This window comes from Ambystoma mexicanum, chromosome 2p (assembly GCF_040938575.1).
Source record: "Ambystoma mexicanum isolate Mex_15411 chromosome 2p, UKY_AmexF1_1, whole genome shotgun sequence".
Classification (NCBI taxonomy): domain Eukaryota; kingdom Metazoa; phylum Chordata; class Amphibia; order Caudata; family Ambystomatidae; genus Ambystoma; species Ambystoma mexicanum.
In genome coordinates this window covers 955,313,905-955,328,529 of record NC_090923.1, presented here as the reverse complement: position 1 = coordinate 955,328,529, position 14,625 = coordinate 955,313,905, and the positions used below count along the sequence as shown (strand labels likewise).

At 45.4% G+C, this 14,625-nt stretch overlaps 1 protein-coding gene across 1 annotated transcript in view; it reads left to right on the top strand.

The window, feature by feature from the left end:
* EHD1 (EH domain containing 1) overlaps positions 1–14,625 on the top strand; it is a 243,041-nt gene that overhangs the window by 123,504 nt on the left and 104,912 nt on the right. The window contains exon 3 of the mRNA XM_069644742.1: positions 6,819–7,231. Coding sequence (XP_069500843.1) covers positions 6,819–7,231 — 413 coding nt within the window. The remainder of the gene's footprint in view (positions 1–6,818; positions 7,232–14,625) is intronic.

Sequence of the window (14,625 nt, the reverse complement as noted above, 5' to 3'; positions counted from 1 at the left end):
TGAGGACATAGGGATTGACAGTATTCATAGGGTGGGCCCGAGGAGAGACCCTGGGGCTAGGCCCCGGGATGTGGTAGCTGCCATGTCGGTCTGTGGTAAAGGATAATGTTCTATGGGCAGCTAGAACAGCAGGAGAAGTTGCAATCCATGGAATGCAGATTCAACTGTATCAGGACTTGGAGTTGGTGACACTTGAAAAGAGGAGGGATATGGGCCTAGTAACGATAGCATTGACGGCAAAGCAGATTTTGTATGAATGGACCTTTCCATTTGGGTTGTTTACATTGGATGGGGCGCAGCATTGTATAACCACCTGCTCTGAAGGCATGGCGCTGCTTAATCTGGAGGAGGAGGGGGGGACATGAGGAGAATCTAGCATGGTCTTCTGCTCAACAAGGGATATGGCAGTGAGATTGGTCAAGGGTTAGGAAAGGGGGTCGTGAGGGACACCCATGGTATTTGCTCAGGGGGACGGGCAGGAAGGGAGTGGTACAGGTACCGCCTAAAGATAGAATGTCAATTTATGAGTGGGGGGGGGATATACAATCCGCTACTGGTCCAATAGCTCGCCTATAAGTGGTGGGTCAGGGGGAGGGCTGGCGGGGTACATCTTGGGTTCTAGGGAAGTGGTGGGTAAATCCCTGCCGGATAATTCCCCAGGATGTCTATCGGGCCTTAGCTTAGGGTTTTATCCTGAGGTGATCATAGGGGCTTGGGCCTGGGTGAGGGCAGGTGGAGGGGGGGGGGGGGGTTTGAACTCCTGGGCAAAATTATGGTTAACGCCATTTGAGGAAGAGCATGCAGGTGGAAGTGGAATTATTTGTATAAATGACATTCAAAGTACTATCATATAATGTTGGGGGATGAACTCCCTGATTAAACTAAGGAAAGTGGAGATCTTTAAAAGAGAAAAAGTGGACATTATAATATTACAAGAGACACACATTAGAAAAGGTGGCAAGGCGCTGGGGAGATTCTGAATGTTTATCAGTCCAATGGGAGGGGGGGGGGAGAATTTGGGTGTTCTGATGGGTTTAAAAAATATGTTGAAGGCAACTGTGATGCAGCAGAACGTGGACCAGGAGGGCAGATATTTGTTTGTACAATTGAAGATAGAACATAAATGGTTCACTCTAGCCACTGTGTATGCACCAAATGTGGGGCAGGGAATGTACATAAGGGATATATTAAGTAAACTGGAGGTATTTGCCAGGGGTGACATCATATTTATGGGGGATTTTAATATGGCTTGGGATCCCAAGTTAGACAGAACTGGAGGTGGGGGAGAAGTACGATACAACCCTCACAAGCGCTTACGAGAAGTATTGACAATCTGTCATTACGTGATGTGTGGAGGATGAGAGAGGGGATGATCAAAGATATACATGTTTTTCACATATTTTCTATTCTTTATCAAGAATAGATTATGTATGGGTGACAGCAGAATTACTGGGGGCGGTGACAGATATTGTGGTGGGATCGATTGCACTGTCGGATCATGCTCCCCCTCCCCCCACCCCTCATTGTTTGGTTTGAAGATATAGGTCCACGACCGGGGTTGTGGGCGTGGACATTCCCCAGAGACCTTTATGATGAAGTGCTGGTTGCGTAGGTTCAGTCTAAAACAGAGGAATATTTTGTTATGAACACTTCTCAGGAGGTGTCACCAGAGGCTACATGGGGTAAGCTTATAGCACTTACAGAGAGAAGATGAGGGTTAAGATGGAAGAGAACTTGGAAATTCAAGTGAGGGAGACCCAAATGGAAAAGGCTCAATGGAGAACGCACCATTTTCAATTTTTTAGTTAACAGCCAGCTGAATTTATTGAGAACTAGAAAGGCTGAGAGGTCTCTGCTGATGACCAAGCAGATATATTACATACGGCTGATTGCTGGCTCGTCAATTGAGGGGGGCAGAGGCTGCACAATTGGTACAACAAATAACTGTCAGATGGGTCGGTGGTTACAGAAACAGCGGGGATAATGGGAGCATTTGCTCAATATGAGACGTTATATGCTTCAGATTGCCCGGGAGATCAAGATTCAGGACTATCTTAAATTAGATAAATTTGCCTAAAGTGACTCCTAGAGAGCGGGAGGACTTGGATAAAGAGAACAGAGGAAGAAGTGATGACCACTATATAAAGGCTTTACCATTAAGTAAGGCTCTGGGACCGGATGGATTTCTGGCTTTATTTTATAAGCAATATGCTAAGCGGCTGGCCACGAAGCTGAAGGAATTGTTTAATGTAATGGGGTTCAAAGTGGCAGTGATGCCGACTATGTCGAAAGCTAAGGTGGTGGTATTCGGTAAACCAGGGAAAGATCCAACAAGGTGCAGGTCCTATCGACCTATAGCTTTGCTGAATATCTATGCAAAGTTGTATAAAAGCATCTTGGCGGCGAGATTGGCACTTTGCTTGCCTACATAGATGCATATGGACCAATAATGGGGAGACAAACTTCGGATATTATTAGAAGAGTAGCTCATGTATTAGAAAGTCCAAATTAAACAAATTCCCGCAGTAATAGTCTCTCTAGATGCCGAAAATGCGTTTGATCGCATAGAATGGCCTTACTTATTTGAAGCGATGAGACACATGGGTATGGGAAATAAATTTGTTCAAATGGTGCGAGCCAACTATCACACTCCTTCATTGCAATTGACGATAAATAAACAAATCACAAGGTGCATTAGAATAAGCAGGGGTACTTGCCAAGGTCCCCCATTATCCCCTTTTATATGCCATCCATCTGGAACCATTTCTTAGTAATATTATGGCGAGAGACGAGATGCAAGGGCTCAGATTTTGGAATGGGATAAACAAGATTGCGGCTTTCCCAGGTGACGGTGACATTTTACTGATTCTGCAGTAACCAAAGCAATCGATTCCAGCTTTATTGGAGGAACTGGTGGAAATAGAACGTCTGGCAGAGTTGAAAATCCACATGGGGAAGTCGGAACTGCTGGATTTAGGCTTGCCTCCAAATCGGAAGTGATGAGTTGACTGCATATTCACCTTTCGTAGAGGCGGATATTCGTATAAAATACTTGGGGGTTTATATATCTAGGACTGTTTCCCTGCAGCAGGTTAAAAGTGATCTGGGGAGGTGGAACCCATTGCAAATTTCATGGCTGGGGAGGATAGCTATGATTAAGAATGTGACTCTCCCCAGATTATTGTATAATTCTCAAACCCTCCCAGTAAAGATCCGTAGGTCCTTTTAGAGAGCTCAATAAGGAGATACATTTGGCGAAATAAAACCCTGAGAGTGGCTCTCCGTGTTTTAACTGCTGCCAGGGGAAAGGGAGATTGGGCTTACCGCGTTTTGAAACATACTATGAGGCCGCACAATTGTGGGTTCTCCGAGAATGGTTCTGTGGGGGATTCTAGGAAATTATGGGTGGACCAGGCAGTGGCAGGATGCCCTCTGGAAGGGTTGTTATGGTTGAAACATCAGGACATGCCTCCAAATATTAGGGCTAGTCGAGTACTGTCAGTAGTCGTAGATGTGTGGGATCGTCTGATGGATAAGGGCGCATTATCTATGCGCACGTCACCAGTTACTGCGTTATTTGAAAATACACAATTTCGTCCGGGAATGGTGAGGGGACGGAGGGTCATTTAAGCAATGGCGGAAAATGGGTTGCACAAAGATGGGAGATAGGGTGCAGGGAGGGGCTCTGAATACGTTCAAAGAATGGGACTTGAAAGGGACAGGTGGGAATATTATCAGATTCGACATTGGCTAACTAGTCCAGGGGTGGGGGAAGCAGCGGGGAGGGAGCTTAGATATTTGAGACGTTTATTACCACCCACTCTGGGAATAAACATATGGTCTCGAAGCTGTATTCGATTCTTCTGACAGAAATGAAGGAACGGAGAAAACTCGGGGGACAGATTTGCCGAAGGAATATTGGGAATTATTGTGGAGAAATATCCCCAGGCTAACAAGATCTATACGGATTAGGGAGGCAGGGTATAGGTACCAGTGGCACTATGTCTGGAAAAACTTCATATAATGTTCCCGACCTCTTCGGAGGATGTTGGAGAGTGGAATGCAGGGGGACTGGCGGCATGTATGGTGGGATTGAGTTTTGGAGTGAGATCACAGAACAGGTAACTAAAATGTTTCCCCAATTAGTTGAATGGCCTCTGTGTGGCTCTGTGGGATTGTTCGATCCAGAGAATGATAGATTTACTAAGGTGCAGAGCAAGGCTTTTATGCTGACGGTGATAACTATCAGCATAGAAGCTGAGGAAATAAAGTTGTTTGATTGAAAATGCCAATACAAATATTTATTAAAAAAAATACATCTGTGAGCAGCATTGTGGCGACAAGTGTGAACCTGACTGAGGGATGTCCACAATGAACTTGAGTGAAAGGCCATAGTGAAACCAATTGAGGGAGGCTAACTTTGCAAGAAGGATCCGAGCCCGGCTGAGGGGAACCAAGGGACGAAGAGAAATGCCCAACGTGACGGATTACTGTTTATGGTGCAGCAGGCCTTCCAAGGCGAGAGATTTAGCAGGAACGAGACTTGGCCCCAGGAGGCTCTGGCATCGTTGAAAGGAACTGTAACCACGTGCTGACGAGGCCCATGAGTATGCTGTGCTCGAAGGTCCTTCCTTGTCCCGTGCAAAAAACATGGGGAAGGGAGACCCCAGCCCTACCATCCCGACTTATCACTTGATGAACACTTCTTTCTTTTCTTGTGAACATTATCCAACACTACTTTGTAATTTAGTTGAAAGGATTGGCTGTAGGTTTTTTTTGTATAGGCCCTTTTTTATTTGACAATACGCCACTAGTACGCCCTTACTATTATTTGATGGTTGTAGCTTGCCCCCATCTTAGATTTAGGTTTATATTGGGTGTTTTTCTCATCCGTTATACAGTTTAATAACCACCCTTTAACTGTATGCAATGCAATAGACCTATGGTGTTTTTTTTTTTTTTTTAACATTTGGCTAATCTGGGGCTCCAGATTGCCACCATTAAGGGATTACGTGGCAGCGCTTTCAATCTTCAAGCGCACCTCAGAGTATCACTGTGTTCCCTCCTACACATTTTCAAGTCCCAATTTGGGATCTTAATCTGGTATTAAAATTCCTTATGTGGGCTCCTTTTTCAGCCATTTCACTCATGTCCTTTAAGACTGCTTGCATCTAAAACCATTCTATTAGTTGTGCTAACATCAACCCGCAGGGTAATTTCTAGGCCTATCTACTAAGCCTCCATTTACCTTTTTGTTTAAAAAAAAAAAAAAAAAAAAGATTGTCCTTGGGATTAAACCATCTTTTTTTTACAGATGATTGTGTTGGATTTTCAGTTAGCCCAGAAAATTATGCTTCCAACTTTCTTGCCACCTCACCATGGCAACATTTCTTGGATGATGAAGATATGGCAGCATGACCAACTTCATTGGCTATAGTGGCCACACACTGGGACTTCCAGTTACATAACCAAATTTATCCAGATGTATAATTCTTGCCATTTCTGAATGGTACTGATTGGCTGTGAAAGATCCACCCAGAAGGCTTAAGAGCCCACTCCACAAAGGGCATGGCAACATCTTCCACTCTCCAAAGAGGGGTACCTATAAGACATTTGTGCGGCAGCCACTTGGTCTACCATCCATTTTACAAAGCATTATTTTCTGGACTCCTTCTCTAGCCAGAAAGGAGGATTTGGGAAAGCTGTATTATACTCAATCCATGACAAACATTAAAACGAAAAATGTGTACTCCCTCCTCCAAGACCTAACACTGCTTTTGGGAGTCTATCATAAGATGAGGAATACGTGGGAGGACACAATCTATTCGAAGGACAAGTTACTTACCCCCTGGTAATGTTCTTTCTACTTATTGTTCCTCCCACGTATTCCTCATTGCCTCCTGCTGTAGAATTTCTAGGCGTTACACTTTGCGCTCTTGAGTCTAGTACTGTTCAGGATTAACTGATGCTGGTAATTGTGCATGGAAGGTGTAAAAATAGGACTGAAGCCAACAGGCGCTGTGATGAACAATATCTATCTATCTCTGATCTAAGCCGCCATCAGAGAGTTGCAACTATTGGAGCCTTAAATCAGCTGACTGATTAAATGTGTCAATTGTTCGATCCCGTCATTAGTTTACCATGCATTCGTGACATTCAATTTAAGGTCCTTTGTTACGCACAGAGCACTTTGTAAGTGTCCATTTCATGCAGGACAGGGTATCTTTCTATGTACCCCCTAAGCCCCTTTGCAAGATCTTCTTACTATCCTTTTTGCATAAAATCTGTGAGTGGCCGACCTTTTTCATATGTTCCCCACACACTTTGGTGTTACCTAAACCCCTCTAAAGAGCATAGCTATTATCTGTCGGCACCAATTGCTGCAATTGGTGCCATTGTACCCTCTAGCTACTGTGTGCTGAATAGGTTCCTATAAAGAAGTAAACCCTTCATCCTTCAGAGATCAATAAAGTTCTGTTTTTGTTGGTTAACAGTTGTTTGTGTCGTGAGACAATTCATTATGGGCTTTATAAATGGTTATTTGTTTTGTTGAATTTCTTCTTTGGAATGGCATTTGAAAAGCAAACTATACATTGTTTAAGCTGTTTAATATTTTGGCTTGTTTCACTCTAGATTAAACTTTGCAAAATGGCACTTCATTTGCAATTCATTTTGATATTTGAGTGTAGTTTTCTTGACTGGCCAAGTATGCACATTTTCCCATTGGCCTGGAATCTTTAGAAGAATGGGCTATGGTGTTTTTAGTGACGTTTTCAGTTTCATTCTCAAAACTCTAATTGGCTCTTTTTGTCTTTCAGGTTATGATTTTGCAGCAGTACTAGAGTGGTTCGCTGAGCGTGTAGATCGTATCATTCTGCTGTTTGATGCACACAAGTTGGACATCTCCGACGAGTTCTCTGAAGTAATTAAAGCACTCAAGAATCATGAGGACAAGATCCGTGTTGTGCTCAACAAGGCTGACCAGATTGAAACCCAGCAGCTCATGAGAGTATATGGGGCCCTCATGTGGTCCCTAGGCAAGATCATTAACACGCCCGAGGTGGTAAGGGTCTACATCGGCTCCTTCTGGTCTCACCCGCTTCTGATTCCTGACAACAGGAAGCTATTTGAAGCTGAGGAGCAGGATCTGTTTAAAGATATCCAGTCTCTCCCCAGGAACGCTGCACTCCGCAAGCTGAATGACCTCATAAAGCGAGCAAGGCTTGCCAAGGTATGGAGTAAATTGTAACGCTTTCCTTGTAGCTAGTGAATGATTCAGCTCTTAAAATGATCCTAGGAAAAAGATCAGCCTGTGATCTCTACATTCTAGTTTTGAGGTTTTGATTGTGTTGCTCCCAGCCATCCATTTAAATCCACTATCATAAAAGTTCCAGGGGAGATTGGCAGATCTACATAGAAATAACCCTAGCAGTCCTTCACTTGAAGTAACTGAAAACTCATCTCTCCAAAGACCACATCATTGGCCCCCAGCTTATAACTTGCAAGCACTGCAAGCCGGTTCCTCCACAAACGTTCTACTAATCTCCATAACCGCCAACCCATACTTCTGCAACCATGTTGCATGCTTTTGTTCACCCCCTCCACCTTCCTGTATACCATGATTTTATTCAATTGGACAGGAAACCAATTTGGATTCAAATGCACCTCCTGCGAGTCATGCCATCTGGCCTATGAAAATGATCAGCGTAATACACAATGCCAGCTGATGAATTTTTAAGTGGTGTGCCAAAAAAGGTTTTCCCATATATCATTCCAAGCAAAGTGTACACATCTCAAAACCATCCTAGGGGGTTGGGGATTAACCCCAAGAGACATATTTATCATAGGATGATGTGGTGCATGTTACATCAGATTTCAGAAGAAATTGGATAAAAATCCACTGGATTTACAAACTGTTCAATAGGCGAATACATGAAATATCCTAATATTTCATATGCCAGATCATTAACAATACACGGGCACATTTCACTGCTGCAAATGGTGAACATGCTCACCAGGAAACACTGCACACTATGGAAACGGTAGGCGCGTTGGCAAATCCGAATCAGGAGACTGAGAAGATTACATTGTGTGTACCAAAGCTTTTATTGCATCACAAAACATACAATATCCCTATGTTATGCAGTCCTACTCTTCGAGTGCAGAAGGGTGCTAGTCAAAGCATCATAAGGGTATTCACTCCAAACAATGGAATAGTGGCTGTGGCTTCTAACCCCACCTCAATGTCTCTATTAGGAAAAAGGGGCTTCTTGCTTGATGCAGTTCTACTTGGGTACCATTTAATATCTCTTCAAACTTCCCCTCCTTGTCAAACTTGATTTAGTCTTTTGCCCTGGACAGCCAGGGAGCTTGAACAAATGTCTGTGCTTGGCCCTCTTTAGGAACTTGGCTTGCAGCTCCTGATCAGTCCTCCTTTCCGGTTTACTCTTCAGGAACCCTTATGGGGGGATCTCTGCTCTCCATGTCTCTTGATTCTTACCCCTCCTTGGGATAGCTGGTTTCACACCTACCTGGAGAGCGTATTAAATAGTATAATATAAATGCTCTGGTTGCAGGGCATGTTGAAGTTTGGTATTTGTTGGTTGGTGATTTTAATTGTCGGAGGTTCCCAGCCAAATTTTGAATGATTTGAATCGAGGAAGACTGGTGGGCCATCCCCTGTGTGTTTATCCTTATGCTGATAGTTTGTTCTATTTTGTACTCCTATGTTGTTGCGTGCATGTAATGGAAGGTTTGAGGATGCCCCTGCACCTGTCACTTTTCGTACTCCAGCTAGGAGCAGCCATATTGACTACATTTGGATTTTGATGCTTCACTGAGAGGCCGTGACCACCTTCAGTGTTGTGGAACGACCCAAGAGTGATCATGATGCCCTAGTGGTATTTCTTTCGTGGCTGAAATGCTTGGCTTAGATGAGAGACCTACAGGTGGGACGATGGATGTTCCTGTACATTTTACTATTCTCAAGACTCTGAGCTGGTCATCTCTGATCTCAAGTAATCTGCTCCCCTTAATTTATAAGGGTCTGCTTCCTGTGTTTGTGGCTTTCTCTAAGCATAATTCTTTATTTTTCCCATATTGATTTCTATAATGCACTGGTCGATAGAGTGGCTCCTTTGAAAATGGTTGGTTAGAGGGACCCCTACCACTAGTGCTAAGCAATGCTGATGTTTTGATGGAGAATGTAGATCAGCCAAGGCGGCTCTTTTAAAAGCACTTAAATAGTGATGGTAAAGGCTCAGGAAAGGTCGCAAGTTCTAGATCTGATTTATAAATCCCCCCTCCTCGCCACCCCCTGATTAGGAAAAAGAGGCAATATGGGTAAAGCATTTAGCGGGCCCTGGAGTCTGCAGCAGGGACAAAAAATAGTAAAACCTTTTTGGTGATTAGTTAAGTCGAACATCGAGCAGGAGTTAGTCCTATAATATCGACCCAAGCAAATGGTATAGTCCCTTCTCTGTGTTCTCGCCAGGACCCTGGTCATTATCAAGTGAGGGCAGGGATGTAGCTGCTAGGAAACAATCGATAGATTCTCAAGATATGGTGCCCATGTTAGTTCATAGAACACCCAAGGAAGTGGAAAGCCCATGCTCGAGCAGAAAAGTAGTAGAGCCGCTGGCCCTGATTTCATTCCTAGCTGACTTGTTTAGGAGTGAACCTGGCATTTGGGTGCCCTTTCAAGCTACAGTTTTCAATGGTGTCTTCTTTACAAACCTCACTCCCGATAGTTGGAGAAGCGGTCATACTTCCTATTTTTAAGAGGGACTCAAAGTTACCATCACATTTTGGGCCTGTTTCCCTGATTGACTCTTTGGCAAAAAATGTATTCAAGAGTCATCTTGCATCAGTGAGAGGACTGGGTGGATAATTTGGACATCCTCTTGGATGTGCAGGCGGGCTGTCGCCCTGGGGTCTCTACACTTGATCAAGCTATGAGGTTGGATCTTTTGCTGCGCGAATGTATCCTTAAAATTGCTTCCAGTGTATTTAGCGTTTGTTGATCTGCAAATTGTTTTTGACACTTTTCCCAGAGACAGTTTGCAGGCGTCCCTAGAGAGGTTGCTAATTCCATTGCGGCTAGGACGCACAATTAAGCAATTGTACTTTGGAGACGTGACAGAGCCAGTGCCCATTGGTATTGGTCTAAGGCAGGGATCTGCTGGCTCCTCCTCCTTTATTTCACCTATTCATTAATGATATTGCCGCTGATTTGCACAAAGTGGGTAAGGGCCCGCCAGCCTTAGGTTCTCACAAATGGAGTTTACGTCTCTTTGCAGACTATGCTGTTCTTTTGGTTTAAACCCTGGTGGGGCTTCAACATAAGCTTGACACCTTTTGGTTAATTATGTGCTGCAAAGGGCCTTCGCATTAATCTGCCAAAAACAAAGACAAATGGTCTGTGCCCCCACGGACGTACTGTTCGTTTAGTAACTACATTTTATTTGAATGACCAACTATTGGAGATGGTGGATTCTTTTATTTGTGCCTGGTTTTTACCAACAAATAAAAATGGGCACCCCAGTCAGCGAGCAGCGTTCTGACGGGCGCATGACAACGTGACCTTATCAGTAGCATGATTTCCTGTCTGTGGGGGAGTTCGATACCCCTAAAATGATACTCTATTCAAGTGATACCAGCCATCTCTTATGAAGCTGAGTTATCGGGATGGGCTGACTGTGCGTCCATTCAAGTAATTGAGAATGTTTTTCAAAAGGTTAAGTCTGGCCACCAATGCACCCTCTGCCTGCGAAGTAGGGTGAGTTCAGATTTAAGTATTTCATCATGCTCTGGCCCGTGCTGTACTGACTGTGGATTTGGAACTGGCTCTCGAACCACTTAGAGAAGGGCTGGAAGAGTTGCTTTCCTTGGCTGGAGGTAGATCGCGGCCTTGGTTTTCGCACATGCAAACCATGCTCTTTAACATAATAGCAGACGTATGGTCCAATCTCACAAATGGGTCTGGGATATAAAGGCTGGGTCAAGATCTCGTTTAAGACATGGGGGAGGTTGTTGGACTCCTGCATTATGAGCATGTGGGTGGCTAATTATCTTTCTATCAAAAAGTCTTGGGTGTTTTGAGCAGTATTTCACCTTCCACTTGAATGTGAAAGTGAAGAGCATATTTTTTTAAATTTAGACTGGGTATCTTGCCACCTGCGTGCTACACTTGTAAATGGGGGGGAGAACATGTCTTCTTTGTACCTCTGTTGTCTTGCCCCAATTGAGGATGAAAAGCATTTTTCTTTTTGTTCTTGCCCTAGCGAGAGATCTCGCTGGCTGAAGCCAATTTGGTCACGACTAGGCACATGATCCCTTTCTGTTGTGCTTTAATTATTTAATTGTTGCACTTCTATAGTAGAAATTAAAGTGTATCCTTTTTTTTCGTCGTGCTTTTAGGAAGCGGTTTATTTGTTTTAAGATTGTGTATTTTGGTTTGTTTTTTCTTTGGCGTAATATCACTGAAATAAAGATTTCACTTCTACTCCTCATACGTGTTATTCGCTTTCTCTCAACACCCTGTCTTAGGGTCTGGTTGTGCTCACCCCACCTTAGCTTTTTTGCCCTCTGCCAAGAACTGCTTTCCTTGAGGTGCTCGTCTGGGTTAGTGTTTCGGTCAGTCAATGCGGCTGCTGGATCTGCGTGTCTCAGAATCGTCTCCATTCCTGCATATTCTAAGCACCGATTCGTGTCACTGCTCTGTTCAAATGTTCCCTGCTGCAGGAGACCCTCTGGGACCGGGCTTCTGAAGTCTGCATCTCGGCAGGGAACCAGACGTTCTGCGGGCTTGCATCTGCATTTGCCCGCCATGCCGAGGCATGTGCTTGTATCCTCCTGTGACTCCTACCAGGAGGTCTCTCTTCCTGCTATGCTATACGAACGTTGCTTGTGTCTGTAGCTCTTCCGGCTACACACTCCTTATGCTTCACAGCTGATTGGTCCCTGATCCTCCATACGAGGGGGTGGACTTCCATTTTCCCCCCTCTCTGATTGAAGACTGTGCCTTTTTAAAAGGGTCAAACCATACCAGCCATTGATATGTGAAAACGTAAGTCATCATGTACGTTAACCCTATATAACCCACAAAGCTAGCAGATTCTTGAAATAAGGGAGTATAATGTGTCCCTATTTAGGGATTGGTCCCCTATTTAGGGATTGGTCCCCTATTTAGGGATTACTCCCAGTGGTATCCCATTTGCCCTTTCCATTAGGAGTGTTAGGATTAGCAGGCTCACACCCATAGTCCCAAAGGAGGTGGCTACCGCCTGGGGAGAGGGGATGAATTGCCTGGATTCATCAGTGCCCAAATCACAAATCTATATTTGTGCCTCATCACTGATGAAGTGCTTGATAGTTGCCATTGCTACACTGGGAGATAGGTTTAATGGTAACTCTCAGGGCGTTAGGATTTACATCATTTTAAATTATCCACAGGTTTTCAAGAGCTGTATTTTGGATTACGATTTAAGTTGATCTGCAGTACCTTTCTATCATCATTTAAATCTGATACCTCTGCAGCTGAGAAGCCTCATCTTTCATCTCTGAACACACAACAATATGTAATGGGTGTGGCAGACTAGAAGAAATTGTGTGAAGCCCATTGACATCCTTGCTGAATACAATAATTCTCCAGCATGGGTACTAGCATGGATTCACATGCTCGTGAATGTTCCGTCAGGCTGGGAATCCTCAGTAAAAGAAAGTTTCACTTTCACTTAAACTGTATTTCTCCTCTAAACCAATCACAGTCCTCTGGATCATACTGTCCCCATCCAATGAGTCTTCTCCCTGAGCCCCTCTTCTGGCAGCCATCTTCAGATTTTTACTGCGCTCTTCAGTGTTCGGCGTCCTCCAGTTTGCTTTCTGAGCTATTTGTATGTTTTTTATTGTGTTTTCAACAGAAAACGTTCTATTTTGGTTTCAAAGAAGCCTGTGTGCTCTTTTCTTCATCTGCTGACAGCAGGAGCCCGTTTTCTGTGAATTTCCGTGCCCCTCAAGGGTGAAGATGGAAGATTCTATAAGGCCTTTGGGCTTACTTCATGCCCTCTGACCATGACGGAGGAGAAGGTAGGTCTCTCTTAAGGCCCTGCACCAAATGTGGGCTACGGAATGTATTTGTGGAGGACAAGCACCTGCAATGGCTCTGTCTGCACCCAGACCACAATGAGGTAGTGCAAAATTTCCCTCCGTTTCTCCAAGAAAACAACGAAGGACAAGCACAGTAGGTTGGCGGCATGGCTTAACGCCAACGCCTCTGTCCTGTGCACCGAGCAGGGTCGTACCTCACACAGGACCAGCCGGTCCGAGGAGCAGTCGAAGTCCTTTGAGGGTGCCTCATCTGTGGGGGGTCCAAGATGAGGCCAAGAGCCGCAAGTCCGAGTCCACTGGGTTTGCCGCGGTTGCGGGTCCCAAAGTGGCTAGGGAGTGATCAGCATCACCCTCTGCCTCCATTGCCAGCCTACCATCAAGCTCATCTTCAAAGAGGAAGTCATCTACCCTGACTAAATTACTTGAGAAATCCGAGAAGCCGCAGACAGAAGGCCGAGCAGCCCAAGCAGGCTGAACCGGCACATGCTAAGACCTCATTGGCGACTCCTTCGAGTACTACTGCCACGACCGCTAAGTGCGCTGATCCTGCAAGGGTAGCTCCCACGGCTCAGTGTCACAACCCACAACCCTCCCCCCCTCTCCAGGCACAACACCGCCACAGTGACTTTGGCAAAGTCTGCAGGCATGCCAGAAGGGGTGAAACCGGCACAGGCCCCGGTTCAAGACCCTCAGGGGGGACGGGGAACAGGGGTCGAGGAGGCCCCGAAGCAGCCCTCAGGCCGTCTCCCATTCCTTGGAGGTCTCGTACACGGACAATGAATATCAGGCATCCTTGCATGCGGTCCACAAGGACTTTTAGGAGGAGGAAGAAGACTGCGACAATGGCGCAGGGCCTAGTTTTCCTGTTCTGCCCTCTCAGCCGAGGGGCATTTTCTTGGGTATTCTGTCGACTCTGCACACCTTGGTGTCAGAGATCCAGATGAGGATGCCTCCGGCTCCTGTACATGTGGTCCCCCAGGTCCCTGATCAGCCTCCAGCGAAGAAGCGAAAGCCTCATCTGACGCCCCCATTTCAGCCTCCTCCACCACATCTGGTCCCTTCTCCCCCAGCCGACCCAGACATGGGGACGGATATGACCGCCACGACAGATGATGACACTGACATTGTCAGTGACAGTGAATCTCCACCTTTGGATGCCCCACATAGGGTGTCCCCGCCGGCTGAGGTGGAATCCTTCCACTCAATGATCGCCAGGGCCTCCAAGCTCCTCCAGCTAGTGCCCGAGAAAACCAGGAAGGAGGAGGGTTTGTTGTATCAAAGGCGTTAGACCAAGTATCATGGCGGTGTCCCTTCTGGACGATATTTGGGAGGAGGGTATGGCCCTAATGAATGCTTGCACGGCTCAAGCCAAATGGGATAGGCTGGAGAAGAAATATATGGTGCCAGACTCCGCACCCATGTGCCTGAGGTTGCAGCCATCACCGGATTCGGTGGTATTAGCGGTCATGAAGAAATGGTCAGCCAACCCCTCCTTGTCCTGAGTCCTCCCCAAAAGGA